We start from the raw sequence: 19,458 nt of genomic DNA, 5'->3' as shown, positions 1-19,458 counted from the left end.
TCACCGGTTGTAGCGGACATGTTCTCCCAGCCCGATCCAAGCTATAAGTAGTCTGCTTTAATCGCATAATTACAAAGTATTCTGGACATCAGTGTTGCTGAATCTTTTGCAATTTGTTCAATTAATAATGGAGAAGTCAAAGAAGAAAGATGTAGGTGGGAAGCGGTGTATTGCAGCTGCCTTTAGCAACACAAACACAGCCGGTGTTTCCTTGTTTACATTCCCGAAGGTGAAGCTTTACTATGGAACAGAGTGGTCAAGCGCACATGGTTCCCGATCACATGTCAACCGGCAGGTTTCGGTGAGAAAATTGTGCTAATAAATCGGCTCTTACCGTAGACATGAGCGAAGCTTGCGTCCTCCTGCAGCTGCGGACTATTACCTCCTCCCACCGGAGAGACTGGCGGTCACCACACCCGTGGCCACACCCCTCCGACTTTCAGGTACCATATAATCTTACTAAAACATTAGTAACACAATAAGCAGATAGGGTATTTTCCAGAATTATCCTAGTAAATGTGTCTAATAACATCTGAATCGCTCCCACTGACCTTGCCTTGTTTTTTTCTTTTTTTTCTTTCTAGTCCTTCACTCTCACTATCCTCATCCACAAATCTTTCATCCTCGCTCAAATTAATTGGGAAATCGTCGCTTTCTCGGTCCGAATCGCTCTCGCTGCTGGTGACCATTATTGTAAACAATGTGAGGATGTGAGGAGCTCCACAACCGGTGACGTCACGCGCACATCTTCTGCTACTTCCGGTACAGGCAAGGCTTTTTTATGAGCGAGCAAAAGTTGCGAACTTTATCGTCGATGTTCTCTTCTAAATCCTTTTAGCAAAAATATGGCAATATCGCGAAATGATCAAGTATGACACATAGAATGGACCTGCTATCCCCGTTTAAATAAGAAAATATCATTTCAGTAGGCCTTTAAAAAAATAAAACAAAACAATAGAACATACTGTACTTGTTGTTATTGTAGTTTGGTGTATTGCCACCAGGGGACGACTCACGCTAATAGGTTCACGTTAGCGGTGTAACGAAGAAGGAGCACTCACACGTGTGTACTGTGCCAGCTCTGCGTAACTTTTTGGGAATATTTTACACAAATCTGAAGGATTCTTATCAAAAACTGACAGCAAAATGCCTAAAGTCAAAGCACAGAAGAAAAGTAGGCAGCACGAAGAAGTTAAAAACCAAGGTACGTTTTCTCATTCCCAAGATTAGCATGCTAGCTAGCAACGACGTTCTAAGTGATTGTTTTGAATCAAGTTAATATCATATCGTTATATATTGTAAACTGTCACTGGACATTAAGTAATTTGTCGCAGATGTCAAATTGTTCTATCTATAACATCAGCTATTTACTACTGTCAGTAACCAGCTTCCTCGCAACCATCAAACTGCTCACAATAATTCATAGACAAATTGAAAAATTCTCGACGCTGATATTTGTGCCACAGGAATTATGTTCAACAAAGGAATCGGCCAGCACATATTGAAGAATCCTTTGGTCGTTAACGGCATCATCGAAAAGGTATTGCGTCAATGTTTATGTACTGTATTAGATAGATAGTACTTTATTGATTCCTTCAAGAGAGTTCCTTCTGTGTGCACATCAAATATTGGTTTGATGTTTTACTCCTTTTGCAGGCTGCAGTGAGGCCAACCGATGTGGTTCTGGAGGTGGGTCCTGGTACTGGTAACATGACGGTTAAACTGCTAGAAAAGGCTAAGAAGGTAAGTCACTAAAATAATCAGCATATGTGTTTTGCATTATTATACGATATGCATGCTATCACTGTACAGCAGGGGTCACCAACCTTTTGGAAACCAAGAGCTACTTCTTGGGCACTGATTAATGCGAAGGGCTACAAGTTTGAAACACACTTAAATATCTTGCCAGAGATAGCCAATTTGCTCAATTTACCTTTAATATATATATATATATATATATATATATATATATATATATATATATATATATATATATATATATATAAATTGGTATTTCTGTCTGTCATTCCGTTGTACATTTTTTTCCCTTTTACGGATGTTTGTTTGTAGAGAATAAATGATGGAAAAAAACACCCAATTGAACGGTTTAAAAGAGGAGAAAATAGGAAAAGAAATGAAAATTAAATTTTGAAACACAGTTTGTCTTCAATTTCGACTCTTTAAAATTAAAAATTCAACCGAAAAAGAGAAGAGAAAAACTAACTAATTTGAATCTTTTTGAAAAAATAAAAAAAATAATTTGTGGAACATTATTAGTAATTTTTCCTGTTTAAGATTAATTTTAGAATTTTGATGACATGTTTTAAATAGGTTAAAATCCAATCTGCACTTTGTTAGAATATATAACAAATTGGACCAAGCTATTTTTTAACAAGGACATCATTATTTCTTCTAGATTTTCCAGAAGAAATGTTTTTAAAGAAATTCAAAAGACTTTGAAATAAGATTTAAATTTGATTCTACAGATTTTCTAGATTTCCCAGAATGTTTTTTTTTTAGTTTTAATCATAAGTTTGAGGAAATATTTCACAAATATTCTTCGTCGAAAAATCGGAAGCTTAAATGAAGAATTAAATTAAAATGTATTTATTATTCTTTACAATATTTTTTTTTTTTACTTGAAGATTGATTTAAATTGTCAGGAAAGAAGAGGAAGGAATCTAAAAGGTAAAAAGGTACATGTGTTAAAAAAATCCAACAATCATTTTTAAGGTTGGATTTTTTCTTAAAAATTGTCTTTCTGAAAGTTGTAAGAAGCAAAATAAAAAAAATAAATGAATACATTTAAACAAGTAAAGACCAGGTCTTTAAAATATTTTGGGGGATTTTCAAATGACATTTGAGTTTTGTCTGTCAGAAAATTAAAAATGTCGAGCAAAGCGAGACCAGCTTGCTAGTAAATAAAAAAAAAAAAATCAGAGGCAGCTCACTGGTAAGTGCTGCTATTTGAGCTATTTTTAGAACAGGCCAGCGGGCGACTCATCTGGTCCTTACGGGCACCACGTTGGTGACCCCTACTGTACAGTTTTTTTGGTAAAGTGGAATACATTTTGTGTGTTTTGCAGGTGGTGGCCTGTGAGTTGGACTGCAGATTGGTGGCAGAGCTTCAGAAAAGGGTACAATGCACGTAAGTGAAATTATTTATCATTGTGTCATATCATATGAGTTGTAATAGCAAGCTCATAATGTATCCTCCAACAGACCAATGCAGGCCAAACTTCAGATCCTTGTTGGAGACGTTTTAAAAACCGACCTGCCATTTTTTGATGTCTGTGTGGCCAATTTACCTTATCAGGTATTTGATCCCTTCACACTACACACTTAACCGTACTCCCGCCCGATCCTTGTAGTTCGCTGAGCTCCACTCAAGGATCTGGGACTTCTCAATAGATGTATTTCAGAAGGCGGGGCCTTGTAAGAAAATACTTGTATGTGATTGGATAAACCACTTGTCCATCATCTTGAATGACGTGCTACTTCAACCACTCACATCCAAATCAATCCGTGACGCTGATGAGAGCCCCGCTGGGAAATCCAAAAGAGAACACCTGACATATTGGATAACGACAGAGCAAAAAATTATATTAAATATCCATCCAGCCATTTTCTACTACTTGTCCCGTTCGGGGTCGCAGGGGGTGCTGAAGCCTATCTCAGCTGCATTCGGGCAGGAGGCGGGGTACACCCCGACAAGTCGCCACCTCATCGCAGGGCCAACACATATAGACAGACAACATTCACACTCACATTCACACACTAGGGCCAACTTAGTGTTGCCAATCAACCTATCATATTACATTATATTAAATATTCGATAGATTCGACTAGGGCTGGACAATATATCGATATACTCGATATATTTTTCTGTTGTGTCTCTGTGCCATATAGAAAATGACTACATCGTGATATTCGAGTATACCTTCTCACACAGTTGCTTTTAGCTGCGGGCATTAAATTGCATGCGTTTCTCCCTCTTTCTTGTCTCTCCTTCTCACAGAGACTTAAAACAAGCGCACCTTCTTACATACGTCACGCGTGCAACGTCACACGCCCTCCCCGAGCAGACAGGTAGCGAAATGGTAACAATAGCTGTGATGCTAACTGTGTGTTGCGAGTGGTAATACGAGAGAAAGAAGGTGCGAATCTGGTAACAAATGAAGAAATAATTAATTCCCAAGAAAAACAGCACGGGGTGCATCGTCTGGTAGTGGTTTGGCTTCAAGCGGGAACATGTTGAACATTTATACAGCAGAAGCGTTACCACCAAAAGTAGCAGCCCTGCTAATTTGTAGCATCATTTGAAAAGTCACCCCGCTAGAGAATGAAGAGTGGTTTAAACTGTGCAAGTCAACATCTCCGCTCGGTGCCACACCCACAAAATGCCGAAGCAACTACTTCCACATCTACACCATAGGACATATACTATTTGATATGCAGCTAATTTTTATGTGACACTTAATGAAATATCTTGTGTGACATCATGCACAAAAGTGCACTTTATTTGTTTTAAACTATTGTAGTGGCGTTCTGTACAAGTATAAGTTTGGTGTTGTTTTGATGTCATCTTAGTGACATTATGCACAAAAGTGCACTCGTAGCTAGTTTTAAAATGTCTCTGACAATCTTGTACTTTCTTTACGTTAATGTTTGTGCAACTGCTTAATGACTGTTTAATAAATACAGTTTTGGTAGATTGACTTAGTTGTGATTTCTTTCTATGCTTAAAAGTTTAAAAGTAGCATATATTAATGCAGTATGAACAAGAATGTTTTAATGTAGACACAAAGAATCATCATACTGCTGTTATTATATGTATTAAGTGTTAATTTAAGGCTAAGGCTAAATATTGAGAGATATGCATCATATATTGTGATATGGTCTAAAAGATATTGAGATATTTAAAAAAGGACATATCGCCCAGCCCTAGATTTGACAAAACAATTGCAATAGCAGAATCAATCTCAGCACACGACTCCTCGCTGCGTGCCGCCGTTGTTGTTTGAATCAAATCGTCGCTTCGGCGCTACGTCACATCTATGAAATCCCGATTGGTTCATTATTTTCTGCTATCTTGAAGGAGTTTGCATTGCCCTCGATTCCAAATCCTTGTGTGGAGCTTAGCGAACTACAAGGATCTGACGAGTCAGGTTACTACACACTCGGATTAAATGCTAATAACAAAACATGTTTTTCTTTTTTTTTACTCTGCAGATTTCATCACCATTTGTCTTCAAGTTGCTGCTACATCGACCCTTCTTCAGGTGCAAATAGTCACTTATTTTCTTTGTGTACAATAGTTTGCATGTTTAGTGTGTACTCCTGTTCAGGTGTGCAGTGCTAATGTTCCAGAGAGAGTTTGCCATGCGTCTAGTGGCCACGCCTGGAGACAAACTGTACTGCAGACTTTCCATCAACACTCAGCTCCTGGCTCGTGTGGACCATCTCATGAAAGTACTCATGTTGCATAGTATTTCTGACATGTTGGTCTTAAATGTTGACTAATTTTCCTTTTCCAGGTAGGGAAGAATAATTTCCGTCCTCCTCCCAAAGTGGAGTCTAGTGTCGTGAGAATAGAGCCCAAAAACCCGCCTCCTCCTGTCAATTTCCAGGTGATGTCTTCCTCACACTGTGAAACCTTAAAGAGGCAGTGCACTTTTTCTTTTAATTTTGCTTATCGTTCACAATCATTATGAGAGACGAGAACACAAACGTTTTGTGGTTGTTGTTAGTTTCTAACATATAAAAATGGTCTCTTTCTAGGTGGCTAGCAATGCAGCTAATGGGAACAATTCATTCTACTACTAAATCACTTTAAAAATGCATTCAAAAATTGCAACAATACTTCAATTACATTCCGTAACCCGTATAATAACCGAGCTGTAGCGACACTGTTATTGTAAGAGCTAACACTATCGTAGTAACACATCAGCATGCTTGGTATTAGCCGTAAAAGCTAACTACGGAAAGAGATAAGTTCTACGACAACACAAAACGGGTTTGGGGTTGTAATGCATGCGATATGACACCAATTTGTACTGACCGAAAAACATAAACAATCACATTACAGTATCTAAAGTATTCACCCACATTTCATGTTTTGTTTGTACACAATTGAGCTAGCCAGACAATGCATGTGCTGTAATTTTACTAACACGCATTAAAATGACTCATTCGATGGACATTTGTTAGTCTGGTCCAGCTGGCCAGGGACATTTCCTGTAGATTTTGGGAGTAACAATCAATCTATGTCGAAATAGCTTGGCATTAAGTTCCATATTAATAGCTTCAAAACCACTTACATGCCGGCTTGGCTTAGTGCCACAACCTTCTACTATACAGGTGAGATGCTGATTTATACCCGAGCAATAACTTGTATTAAAGGCCTACTGAAATGAGATTTTCTTATTCAAACAGGGATAGCAGGTACATTCTATGTGTCATACTTGATCATTTCGCGATATTGCCGTATTTTTGCTGAAAGGATTTTTTAGAGAATATCGACGATAAAGTTCGCAACTTTTGGTGCTGATAAAAAAGCCTTGCCTTTACCGGAAGTCGCAGACGAGGACGTCACAAGCATGAGGGCTCCTCACGTCCTCACATTGTTTTAAATGGGAGCCTCCAGCAGCAAGAGCTATTCGGACTGAGAAAACGACAATTTCCCCATTAATTTTAGTGAGGATGAAAGATTCGTGGATGATGATATTGATAGCGAAGGACTAGAAAAAAAAAAAATAATAAAATAAAAAGTGACGACCAAGCGGCGGCAGTGTGAGCGTTTCAGATGTAATTTGACACATTTAGTAAGATAATTCTGGAAGATCCCTTATCCGCTTATTGTTTTAATAGTGTTTTAGTAAGATTGTGAAGACATACATCGAGGTCGGATGGCTGCGGTGAACACGCAGTGTCTCAGAGAGAAGCCGAGGAGCCAAGCTCACAGCTGCCTTTTACACAGCTACTGTAGGAGGACAAATAATCCAATGATGTCTCCGGTAAGATATATACCACAATTTTCCCATCCCAAAACATGCTGGTTGACATAGAGAAACATGTTCGCTTGACTGCTATGTGTTAAAAACAAAGAAACACCGGTTGTGTCTCGGTGCTAAAGACAGCTGCAATACACCGCTTTCCACCAACAGCATTGTTCTTTATAGTCTCCATTATTAATTGAACAAATTGCAAAAGATTCAGCAATATAGGTGTCCAAATTACTGTGTAATTATGCGATGAACGGAGACGACTTTTAGCCGTAACTGGTGCTGAGCTAATATTTCCTGACAGTCTGTGACGTCACGCGCACGCGTCATCATTCCGCAACGTTTTCAACAAGAAACTCCGCGGGAAATTTAAAATTGCAATTTAGTAAACTAAACCGGCCGTATTGGCATGTGTTGCAATGTTAATATTTCATCATTGATATGTAAACTATCAAACTGCGTGGTCGGAAGTAGTGGGTTTCAGTAGGCCTTTAACTTAAAGGCAACACAGCAGCAACAGAAGCAGCTCAAGCTTCTTCTTTTTTGTTTTATGGCAGGTCGCAACCAACGTTATTAGCAGCTCAAGCTAGCCAGTAGCTTACTACTTGCCAGTAATCGGAAAAGCAGTTTGAGTCACGACACCAGTAAAGTAGTTCTTCAGGGTTATCGCTTACAATAACAATGTCACTATACCTCTGTTAATATACAAGTCGCAGCACTGTTGGAGTTTATTTTTTTAGCGCTTTTTTAGGTGAAATAGATGAATCCCACATACCTGCCTCGTTATCCACTTACTACTACCAGTTTTTTACTATTTAAAACACACAAAACAGTTTTTGTATAGCATAGATTTTGGCTGATGGGCAAAAATCCATAAAAAGTGCAATATTCCAAGCGCCCCTAGAGGGACAAGGGGTAGAGAATGGATGTATGGAGTTAATGGTGCGTTCCATTTACCTCGGAAGTTTGGAAGTCAGAACTGGGAATGACGTCATAAGTGAGTTATGCGCGTTGCAGTTTGGAAGTTGGAAAAAAAATGGCCACTTTCACAAAAGCTATTATTGCACTTGCCTTGTCTGAATATTAATAACGCATACGCTCCTTCTAAAACTTTCAAAAAAAGTGGATGAAAAGGAAACACAGATGCGGTACGAATATACCACATAAAAAAGTAATTTACATTACAGTAACATTACCGTAACAATATATCTTAAACAGAAAATTTAGTGTGACAAAAACTAATTAGAAATGTTTACAGCTATTACAGGGGCTTCTCTTTTTGTTTACACTCAAGAGTAGCTTTGAAAGCCAACTCAGGTATTGTGAGGACTCAGTCTCAGAAAATCCGATCTCAGGGGCCGTTCCAGTTGAAACTTCAGTCTAGGACACCACTGGGCAAATTTAGGCCTGGAGGCCACATGCGGCCCGTTGAGCTTTTCAATCTGGCCCGCCGGACATTCCCAAATCATTTTTTAGATCTTTAAGATGGAAACTGTAGCTGCCATTATGATGTGCAGTCATGCTTTCAAATGACCGTAAGTCTTGAACTATACAAAGTACTGTATATCAATGGTTGGATTATGTGCTTTTGCATGATATACTAGTTAGTATGGTAATCTAATTAGTTACTATGGTCATCCAATTAGTGACTATGGTAATCTAGATCACAGCAGCTCAGAGAGGCACCAAGCAGTGTGGGCGGGGAGCGTTTCCAGACGCGGAAGGAGATTTTCTCAACAAAGTTCTAAAGCTTAGTGATATATAGAATAGAAAAGAAAATACTTTATTGATCCCTGGGGGAAATTCAGCAAATATCAGATATATCAGATATATTAGATTGTAGGGTGGGTTTATTGTGTACCCTTTGCGTTCATATTTCACTGTTTGTTGCATTTTTGTTGCGTTTCACTTTATTGTAAAATATTTCGATCGAAAGGGGATGTGACATTCATATTTTGTGCATATTCAGTGTTTTATCGTTCATAGAAAAATGTAAAAATTACATTCCGTTTTTTAAGGCTGTTCTGTTATAATGTTTTTAGCATTCAATCAGACAGTATTGTGAGGTTTTCTATTAGTGTTCCTATAAATACACATACAGGCCCCCAGACACATTTTTTTCTCTAAATGTGGTCCCCGAGTCAAAATATTTGCCCAGGCCTGGTCTAGGAACTTGAAAATTCTGACATCCCAGTACGAATAGAACGCACCATTAAACCACAACCCTGCATCTGTGTTGTATTTGACTAAACAGAGGTTTACTTCTTTTTACACTTCAACAATCAGTAAGAATAGCAGTAAAAATGTTAAATGACAGATTTTGGCCACATCTACAATATCAATATTCGTTGTCTCGCAGAAATACTTTTTTGTAATCCAAAGAATAGTTTAACTTTAGATTTTGTACTATACTTTGAAATGTTGGTGATTAACACTGTATTCTATCTGTTATATTAAGGAGTGGGATGGCTTGGTCCGGATAGCCTTTGTAAGAAAGAATAAAACCCTCCGCGCCGCCTTCAAGTAAGTATTTGCTGCAGATCTTACTGTACAAGTAGTTTAAAACTGTAAATTATCTTTTTACATGTGTAGACTGTATGGTGAGAACATTAATATTTGAAGCACTGTGTTACAATTCAATGATTTCAGCATATTATAATTTTATTACGAGAACTGTTCTTCTAGTTCTATCCAAAAGAGTTAGAGTATGTTGCCTTTTGGATGTCCAGGTCGACTGCGGTAGAGCAGCTCTTGGAGAAGAACTACAGAATCCACAGCTCGGTACACAATGTGGTGCGTGAGCATAAAAATATCAGTGTCCATCGAGCTGTTAGAAACCTTTTAACATCATTAACACTTTATCCTGACAGGAAGTGCCAGTAGATTTCAGCATCACCAAGAAAATTGAGAGCATCTTGGAGGAGGTAGAATTCAGTGAGAAAAGAGCCAGATCCATGGATATAGACGACTTCATGGTGTAAGTTGGAAAATGTCATCTTTTGATTTGTTTCACCCTCATAACAGTCATTTCTTAATGATAAGCCAAAATTAGAATGTTTAGGAACTGTTGCCTATTTTTCATATTCATTGTACATATTATGAACCAGGTGGTAAATTGTGTACTTAACCCTTGTGCAAGCTTAAGATTGACTACAAACACACACTCCTAGGATCCAAAGGGCGCTCATAAAAGTGTTACAAGTAGACAATATACAATACAGGCCAGCAGTTTGGACATACCTTCTCATTGCAATGTGTTTTCTTTATTTTCATGACTATGACTGAAGGCATCAAAACTATGAGTTGTGTACTAACAAAAAAGGTGAAACAATTGAAAACATGTTTTATATTCTAGTTTCTTCAAAATAGCCACCCTTTGCTCTGATTACCGCTTTGCACACTCTTGATATTCTCTCGATAAGATTCAAGAGGTAGTCACCTGAAATGGTTTTCACTTCACAGGTGTGCTTGAAGCTCATCGAGAGAATGCCAAGAGTGTTCAAAGCAGTAATCAGAGCAAGGAGTGGCTATTTTGAAGAAACTAGAACATAAAACATGATATCAGTTATTTCACCTTTTTCTGTTAAGTACATAACTCCACATGTGTTCATTCATAGATTTGATGCCTTCAGTGACAATCTACAATGTAAATCAGGGGTCTCAAACTCAATTTACCTGGGGGCCACTGGATGCAGGGTCTCGGTGAGGCTGGACCGTAAGAAAAGATTTCTTAAAAAAAATGTTGCATACTCCTCAGCATGTGTGGTTGTATGACATTTTAAATTGCATCCCTTGTGCACTGCAACTTTCTCTGTGCAAATAAGACACGTCGGGGTGCCTAAGTGCTTAACAAAAAAAACGTATTTTTCGGACTATAAGTCGCGTTTTTTTTTTGTAGTTTGGCCGGGGGTAAGACTTGGCCAAACTATTAAAAAAAAAAAAAATTTGCTGTCCAGGGGGGGTCTCATCCCCCGCTGGACTGTGGAGAAGACTGTGACTTATAGTCCGAAAAATACGGAAATATTGCATCTCCCACTTTTCCTGGAATTGTCTTTGCTCATCGCTAACCTTTCTCTTCAGTGCAGGCTTTGAGAAAGACATGTTTGGGGCTGTGGAATATATATATATTTAGCCGACACACGGAGAATGTTATCTCCGCAATGTGTGTCATTCCGCTTTTCCTTCCTACAGCAACACAGCGGTCGCCGGATAATAGCGAGCGCAAAATAGTGACGGCTCCTGGAGTGTTATTCGGCGTCATATAGAAATATATGTAGTGTTCATCGTGTCAGGCGATGCAAATTAAACAATCAATCAATCAATGTTTATTTATATAGCCCCAAATCACAAATGTCTCAAAGGACTGCACAAATCATTACGACTACAACATCCTCGGAAGAACCCACAAAAGGGCAAGGAAAACTCACACCCAGTGGGCAGGGAGAATTCACATCCAGTGGGACGCCAGTGACAATGCTGACTATGAGAAACCTTGGAGAGGACCTCAGATGTGGGCAACCCCCCCCCCCCTCTAGGGGACCGAAAGCAATGGATGTCGAGCGGGTCTAACATGATACTGTGAAAGTTCAATCCATAGTGGCTCCAACACAGCCGCGAGAGTTCAGTTCAAGCGGATCCAACAATAAAAAAACCTAACAGTTTGAATTGCTCCAGGTTATTGGGGACTGTTATTACTGACGGACAGGTTTCGCGGTGACTGCAGCCAGGCACGTGAGAAAACCCTCGTATCTATGGCAACGTCTGTCGCTTTCACTCATTTGTCGCTTTTCCACTAACGCAGGGGTAAGCAACCCAGAACGTTGAAAGAGCCCATTTGGACCCAAATAACACAACGCTGTCAAGCGCCATTCATATAAAACTTGCGGGCCGCACTAACATTAAACTTTCATATTAAGGTGGGGGCCGCAAAGTCTGAGACCCATGGTGTAAATAGTCATGAAAATAAAGAAAATGCATTGAATGAGAAGGTTTTTCCAAACTTTTGGCCTGTGCTGTACATATAATTTATGTATTTTTTTACTTTCAATGCTTAAAATCTTACCAAATTCTGATCAATCGATTGATATTAAGTTTTTAATACTCTTTTTTTTTCTGGTCTTTTTTGAAAAAAAAAAAAAACTACTGGTTTTATATGCAATTTTCTAAAAAACAAAAAAAGTTGCCGAGGGGAATATTTGAGGTTGGTTAATTAAAGCCTTGAGTTAGGTCAATTATTCATGACAACACTTTGAAAGACAAAACATATTTCAGTGCCTGCTGCACGAGAAAGAGCAGGCTTTATAATTATATATAATATTGCCATGATATATATAATTAACGAGGTGCATTTTCAATACACTTAAGCAGTTGAATGGCCAGTTTAACTCATTTACGCTTATCAAAGCTTTGTATGCATCATGGTTTCCTGGCGCCATCACAGCAAAACAATATTTTTTGCCCTGGAAGAAGAAGATTAGGTCTTCATGGAAAAAACATTGTCTGTTAAATAACAGTTAAAGGGGAATTTTGCCTATCGCTCACAATCATTATGATAAACATGACGAATGGATTTTTTTTAAATGCATATAAACGTAAATAAATTCATCTTAGATGGGAGATCCCCTATTCAGCCCATTAAATCTGATGGTTAACCTTTCAAAAAGTGACAATATTCCATTTACATTTTGTGACAGTGATATTATAAGCGCTAATGCAGACACTATAGCAGCGACGTAATCACTCCCGTTTGTCCCCATGTTTACATCGAGTGGTTTGCTGCTTCCCTGCAAGTCTATTTTAGATCATGAATCATGCATCTCACCTGGGAAGTTGATGGCTGAATATAATCCGACAAGTTGAAACACTTTAACCGCTATTTAGGACCTGAAACTGGCAGACATTGTACAGTATGTCATGTTATCTCATTAAGTCTAGTACTTTTTTTAAAAAGCAAACGTGATTCATTTTTATCAAGATACGGAAATAAAAGTTAATATAAATGTGCCCGTTACTACATTACATATAATGGAGGTGGTTGGGTGTATTTTTAAGAGCTTTGTAGGTGAAATTGTGCAACTCTCGTATGTTCCAATGTAAGCAAACGTTTCATCCCATTTAATATTTAGAATGCATTAAAAAAATTAATCCATTGTCATGTCGTCGGCGATTGTGAACGATAGCAAAATTCCAACAAAAGAGCAGTTCCCCTTTAAGAGAACGTGTGTGATCAAAAACAAAAAATTCACTTTTATAACATTTCATTCAGACTGCCGACCTTCAAACGTGACATGTAATGCCTTTGTTGGGCCTAAAGGTTGCACAAGGGTTCATTTGTAGCGAGATCATCAAAAATAAATATTTGTATTCCACAGACTGCTTCATGCTTTCAACTCAGCCGGGATTCACTTTTCATGAGGACACACGGACACAAGAGGCACGTGGGGAATGTACAAATACATGTCAAGATCTCATATTGAGATTATTTCATGTACTATTTAGTCATCAGAATCCAGAAATGTTCCCCAAATAAAATCGTGTTTTCCCCACTTGAAGCTGCCGCCAACCTGACTTATTTTTATGTGATGCATTGCAAAGTAGGTCCATTGTTTTCATATAGGAGGGACCAAACTGTGCAAGAAAGCTGCAGAGTAATGACCATCATACCATTTCATTGTTCGGTGAGTATTATGTTCTTCTAGTTGTATATATCAAGGGTACCCACACTTTTTCAACAGGTGAGCATCTATATAATATAGATTATATATATATAAACTTACAGCTTTCTTTCAGGAAGACAATATGAGTTGGTGCATTACCTGACTCTGATGACTTGCATTGATTGCAATCAGTAGTGCTCACAACTTCCACATTTTCTGTTTTACATTGTGGTGGATAAAAAAAGTCCTACTTTCTGTCCAATACCACATTGAAGTGGTTGGGTTTTGGCATCTTATTTGTCCAGCTTCCATACTCGTTTTCAAAAAATACATTGGCGGCAAACTCCGTAGCTTGCTAGTTTGCACTAGCTTTTGGAGACTCTTCACAATAAAAGCGCTGCTCCATCCTGCCTGTGCTAACACAATAAGAGTTTGCGCTAGCTTTTGGAGACTCATATTGTGTTAGCACAGGCAGGATGGAGCAGCGCTTTTATTGTGAAGACAGGAACTTTGCGGTCAGTCTTTACGCTTTTGTAAGTCAGCCTTTACGCGGTTGAAATGTGTTTCTCGCCTACATGAGTCTTTTTTTCCTTCACACTGAGCTGGCAGCAGCCAGACCCTCGGGTGCCTGAATGTCAATAAAGTGACGTCATAGTGAAGATTTATGATAGCTAAGTTTTAGGTCTCTTTTTTTCAATCTCTGGCTCACGATTGCCGTTATGGGAACCCCTGGTCTTTATAATTTTTACAAGTGAATTCTCAAACTGTTTCATATAGTTTTAGTATTTCAAGTAAGCAATCGTGTTTCCCTGCACAAACACTGCAACATAAAAGTGGTCATCACTACATTTATTAGTTCCTCCTCCAGTTGTGTTTTTATTACAAAGCGTAAGGGGTGGAAACATGGAAGTTAAGAAACTTGTCGTGTGGAATGAAAATGGCACAAATTGAAGCAAACTATTTTTTGGGGAGTATTATTGTTAACCCCCACAGACAACTGCATACCAAAACATGGATATAGTTTAGTGCCAAATGATAGGTCAAAAAGCACAAGTGCACATGGATGGACGTGATAGTAAGCGGAATTCAAACTGTTTTTTGGGTGGTAAAATGTTTTGAATCCAAAACATTCCATTGAATAGTACAAACGAGTATTAAAGAAAAAATAATTTAAGAATGGGGAGGGTACCAAACATTCTCCATCAGGAATAAAACAACTATTTTCCTTTATTTCCTGCCATCTTCTATTGATAAGGATCACAACCGCTGCAAATGTTTCAGCCTGTTCCAACGTCAGTCCTTTTTTTTTTTTTTTAAATTTGTGCTTTCACAGGCAAACATCTAGTGGTGGACTTCCTGCATCTTCATAAGTCTTTAAAGAGCACGTGGCCTTTTGGGGTCGATCTGCTTGCTGGCCTTCTCCTCCTCTTGGAGAGCACACCGGAAAGACTTCACTTTATCTGCAAGAAAGAACACAAAACAAAACAGGATCGTCTGGTGGATTTTTGAACTTGGGTCAGTCGAACCTCGAAGTTCGGTCAGGATGTCTATCTTCTGGTCCAGGATCTTCTCCAGCTGAGTGGCATACGACTCCACATCGTAGTCCACCTCTTCTGTCATCTCTAGCAGCACCTTCTCGTCCTCCAGCCACCTGATAGACTCCTGGCCAACAAGACAGTGAGGATCCATGTAAGTAGGGATGTTGAGTGAGATCCATTAAGAAAAATACTCTTCACATGTATTAACTGTACATTTATTTTACAGTATCAATTACAATGTTTAAACTAGATCCCTATTCTTTTACTACATACAGTCGTGCTCATAAGTTTACATACCCTGGGAGAATTTATGATTTCTTGGCCATTCTTCAGAGAATATGAATAACACAAAAACTTAATGGCTGTGTGAAGCTATTTATTGGCAAACAACTGTTTACTCTTTTTAAATCAAAATGACAAAAGAAAGTACCCAAATGACCCTGCTCAAAAGTTTACATACCCCAGTGACTTTGATCTGATAACATGCACAAAAGTTGACACAAACAGGTATGAATGGCTAATCAAGGTTCCAATCCTCACCTGTGACCTGTTAGTAATTAATGTGTGTGTATAAAAAGGTCAGTGAGTTTCTGGGCTTCTGACAGACCATTGCATCTTTCATCCAGTGCTGCTCTGATGTTTCTGGATTCTTAATCATTGGGAAGGCAAAATAATTGTCAAATGATCTGCGAGAAAAGGTACATGAACTGCATAAAACAGGAAAGGCGTATAAAAATATATCCAAGGAATTAAAGGCCTACTGAAACCCACTACTACCCACCACGCAGTCTGATAGTTTATATATCAATGATGAAATATTAACATTGCCAATACGGCCTTTTTAGTTTACCAAAGTACAATTTTAAATTTCCCGGGAGTTTCGTCTTCGAAACATCGTCTAATGATGACGTGTACGCTTGACGTCACAGGTTTTTAGGAAGTATGAGCGCTGCGCACACACACAGCTAAATATCATCTGCTCTAGCGGCATAATTACACAGTATTTTGGAGATTTGTGTTGCTGAATCTTTTGCAATTTGTTCAATTAATATTGGAGAAGTCACAGTAGAAAGTTGCAGTTGGGAAGCTATAGCCTTTAGCCACACAACACACAGTGATTCCTTGTTTAAAATTCCTGGAGGTGAAACTTTACTATGGATCAGAGCGCGGTCAAGTGAACATGAATCCTACCGAATGTCAACCAGCAGGTTTCGGTAAGAAAATTGTGGTTAAAAAGTCAGTTCTTACCGGAGAAAAGCTGAGGTTGTGCCATCCGTCCATAGCTGCTGCCGACTCCCCTGAGACAATGCGCATCAAGACACCCATGGAGACACACCTCCGACTATCAGGTAATATTAAACTCACTAAAACACTAGCAACACAATAGAAATATAAGGGATTTCCCAGAATTAACCTAGTAAATGTGTCTAAAAACATCGGAATCCATCCCAATGCAATCGCGTTTTTTTTTTCTAGTCCTATGCTATCAATATCCTCAAACAAGAATCTTTCATCCTCGCTCAAATTAATGGGAAAATTGTCGTGTTCTCGGTCCGAATAGCACTTTTTGTTGGAGGCTCCCATTAAAAACAATGTGAATATGTGAGGAGCCATCAACATGAGACATCATCGTCTGCTACTTCCGGTAAAGGCAGGGCATTCCTCTTAGCACCGAAAGTTGCAAACTTTATCGTGGATGTTCTCTACTAAATCCTTTCAGCAAAAATATGGCAATATTGCGAAATGATCAAGTATGACACATAGAATGGACCTGCTATCCCCGTTTAAATAAGAAAATCTAATTTCAGTAGGCCTTTAAGAATGCCAATCAGCAGTGTTCAAACGCTGATTAAGCAGTGGAAAATGAGGGATTTAGGTAGATCAGCAAAGATTTCAGCCACAACTGCCAGGAAAATTGTTCGAGATGCAAAGAAAAATCCACAGATAACTTCAGCTGAAATTCAAGACTCTGGAAAAATTGGGGTGTGGCAGTTTCAAGATGCACAATAAGGAGGCACTTGAAGAAAAATGGGCTGCATGTCTAGTCGCCATTTCTGCGCAAATGTCACAAAGAGTCCCGCTTATATTACGCCAAACAGCACAGAGACAATCCTCAATACTTCTGGAACAAAGTAATTTGGAGTGATGAGACCAAAATTGAACTTTTTGGCCACTCGATCATGCAGCCCATTTTTCTTCAAGTGCCTCCTTAAATTCTCCCAGGGTATGTAAACTTATGAGCACAACTGTACACAGTCAAATAGTACACTGAAAATACGAAATAATACTACCATTATGAAGCGTAAAATATGACTGTTGAACGACTTAAGCTCTACATAAAACAAGAATGGGAAATAATTCTACTTTCAAAGCTTCAACAATTAGTTTCTTCAGTTCCGAAACGTTTGAGTGTTGTTAAAAGAAAAGGTGATGTAACACAGTGGTGAACATGCCCTTTCCCAACTACTTTGGCATGTGATGCAGCCCTGAAATTCTAAGTTAATTATTATTTGCAAAAAAAAAAAAGTTTATGAGTATGAACATCAAATATCTTGTCTCTGTTGTGCATTCAATTGAATATGGGTTGAAAAGGATTAGCAAATCATTGTATTCTGTTTATATTAACATCTAATTTCCCAACTCATATGGAAACGGGGTTTGTATTAAAAAAATATTTTTATACATAAAGTTAATCTAAACATTAAGTTTACTCTATATATGACCCATTTTCTGGTCCAGTTGCCAGTCAGGTGGCACACACGTGCAGAGTGAGCAATTGACGAGGTTAAATTTGCATTTGCATAAAAACGGCTCAGAATTGGGACTCTGTTCTCATCGTTCAATTAAGAGCCGTTCAAAAAACTTGATTCGTTCGTAAACATATCTCTGTCACACACCAACAGTTTCTGTTATATAATCCACTCTAGAAATTCCTGTTACAACCTGCTTCCTTCCTGCCGTAACGTTGTTCCATCCACACTTTTTTAACTTCACTAAGCATTGATTATTGGTGTTGTTTCATGTGATCTTAGCTATCATGCTGGCTCCTTAGCACTACATGATCGGTCCACACATGAGCAGACCGGATCACGTCCTGTACCCGCAATTGTTCTGACTGTGCGTTGTGTGATATTTATTAATATTTAGTATAAAAAGCATAAAGAAAAAAGAACAGTAACATGAAAATGAACAAGGGGTAGATAACAAAAAATAGCATCAACTTAAAGGCCTACTGAAACCCACTACTACCCACCACGCAGTCTGATAGTTTATAGATCAATGATGAAATATTAACATTGCAACACATGCCATTACGGCCTTTTTAGTTTACTAAAGTACAGTTTTAAATTTCCCGGGAGTTTCGTCTTCGAAACGTTGTGTAATCCGTCACAGGTTTTTAGGAAGTATGAGCGCTGCACACACACACAGCTAAATATCGTCTGCTTTAACGCCATGATTACACATTTTTTTGGACATCTGTGTTGCTGAATCTTTTGCAATTTGTTCAATTAATATTGGAGAAGTCACAGTAGAAAGATGGAGTTGGGAAGCTTTAGCCTTTAGCCACACAAACACACAGTGATTCCTTGTTTAAAATTCCTGGAGGTGAAACTTTACTATGGATCAGAGCGTGGTCAAGAGAACATGGATCCCGACCACATGTCAACCAGCAGGTTTCGGTGAGAAAATTGTGGTTAAAAAGTCAGTCCTTACCATAAAAAAGCTGAGCTTGTGCCGTCCATAGCTGCCGTCGACTCCCCTGAGACACTGCGCGTCAAGACACCCGTGGAGACACCCTTCTGACTATCAGGTACTATTTAACTCACTAAAACACTAGCAACACAATAGAAAGATAAGGGATTTCCCAGAATTGACCTAGTAAATGTGTATAAAAACATTGGAATCCGTCCTAATGCAATCGCGGGTTTTTTTTTCTCCTAGTCCGTCGCTATCAATATCGTCAATCACAAATCTTTCATCCTCGCTCAAATTAATGGGGAAATTGTCGTTTTCTCAGTCTGAATAGCACTTTTTGTTGGAGGCTCCCATTAAAAACAAAGTGAATTTGTGAAGAGCCATCAAACATGTGACTTCGTCTGCCACTTCCGGTAGGGGCAGGGCTTTTCTCTTAGCACCGAAAGTTGTGTAAATCCTTTCGGCAAAAATATGGCAATATCGCAAAATGATCAAGTATGACACAGAATGGACCTGCTATTCCCGTTTAAATAAGAAAATCTCATTTCAGTAAGCCTTTAAATC

The 19,458-nt window shown here is 38.6% G+C and overlaps 2 protein-coding genes across 5 annotated transcripts in view; one reads left to right on the top strand and one right to left on the bottom strand.

Moving 5' to 3' along the window:
• Positions 1 to 1,014: 1,014 nt before the first annotated feature.
• dimt1l (DIM1 dimethyladenosine transferase 1-like (S. cerevisiae)) lies at positions 1,015 to 13,555 on the top strand. The gene is made up of 12 exons (XM_061906354.1): positions 1,015 to 1,204; positions 1,467 to 1,540; positions 1,657 to 1,743; positions 3,087 to 3,148; positions 3,223 to 3,316; positions 5,233 to 5,282; positions 5,349 to 5,472; positions 5,538 to 5,630; positions 9,463 to 9,527; positions 9,734 to 9,797; positions 9,875 to 9,981; positions 13,376 to 13,555. Exons 1-12 carry the CDS (start codon positions 1,147 to 1,149, stop codon positions 13,416 to 13,418), a joined length of 921 nt encoding a protein of 306 aa, XP_061762338.1. The 5' UTR covers positions 1,015 to 1,146; the 3' UTR covers positions 13,419 to 13,555.
• A 938-nt stretch (positions 13,556 to 14,493) lies between these two features.
• Positions 14,494 to 19,458, bottom strand: part of kif2a (kinesin family member 2a) — a 60,611-nt gene continuing 55,646 nt past the window's right edge. For all 4 annotated transcript variants that reach the window (XM_061906350.1, XM_061906351.1, XM_061906352.1 and 1 more), the window contains 2 exons: positions 15,187 to 15,322; positions 14,494 to 15,120 (listed from right to left, as the gene is read on the bottom strand). In XM_061906350.1, the coding sequence (XP_061762334.1) occupies positions 15,035 to 15,120; positions 15,187 to 15,322 (222 nt within the window). In that variant the 3' untranslated portion in view covers positions 14,494 to 15,034. The remainder of the gene's footprint in view (positions 15,121 to 15,186; positions 15,323 to 19,458) is intronic.

This window comes from Nerophis ophidion, linkage group LG07 (genome assembly GCF_033978795.1).
Source record: "Nerophis ophidion isolate RoL-2023_Sa linkage group LG07, RoL_Noph_v1.0, whole genome shotgun sequence".
Classification (NCBI taxonomy): domain Eukaryota; kingdom Metazoa; phylum Chordata; class Actinopteri; order Syngnathiformes; family Syngnathidae; genus Nerophis; species Nerophis ophidion.
Note: the sequence above shows the minus strand (reverse complement) of the source record. Positions and strands in the feature narration are given on the sequence as shown.

Coding starts and splice junctions, on each gene's coding strand:
- dimt1l (XM_061906354.1), top strand. CDS start 1,147: ATGCCTAAAGTCAAAGCACAGAAGAAAAGTAGGCAGCACGAAGAAGTT. Junction 3,317..5,232: donor TGGCCAATTTACCTTATCAG/GTATTTGATCCC, acceptor TTTACTCTGCAG/ATTTCATCACCATTTGTCTT. Junction 5,473..5,537: donor GTGTGGACCATCTCATGAAA/GTACTCATGTTG, acceptor TTCCTTTTCCAG/GTAGGGAAGAATAATTTCCG.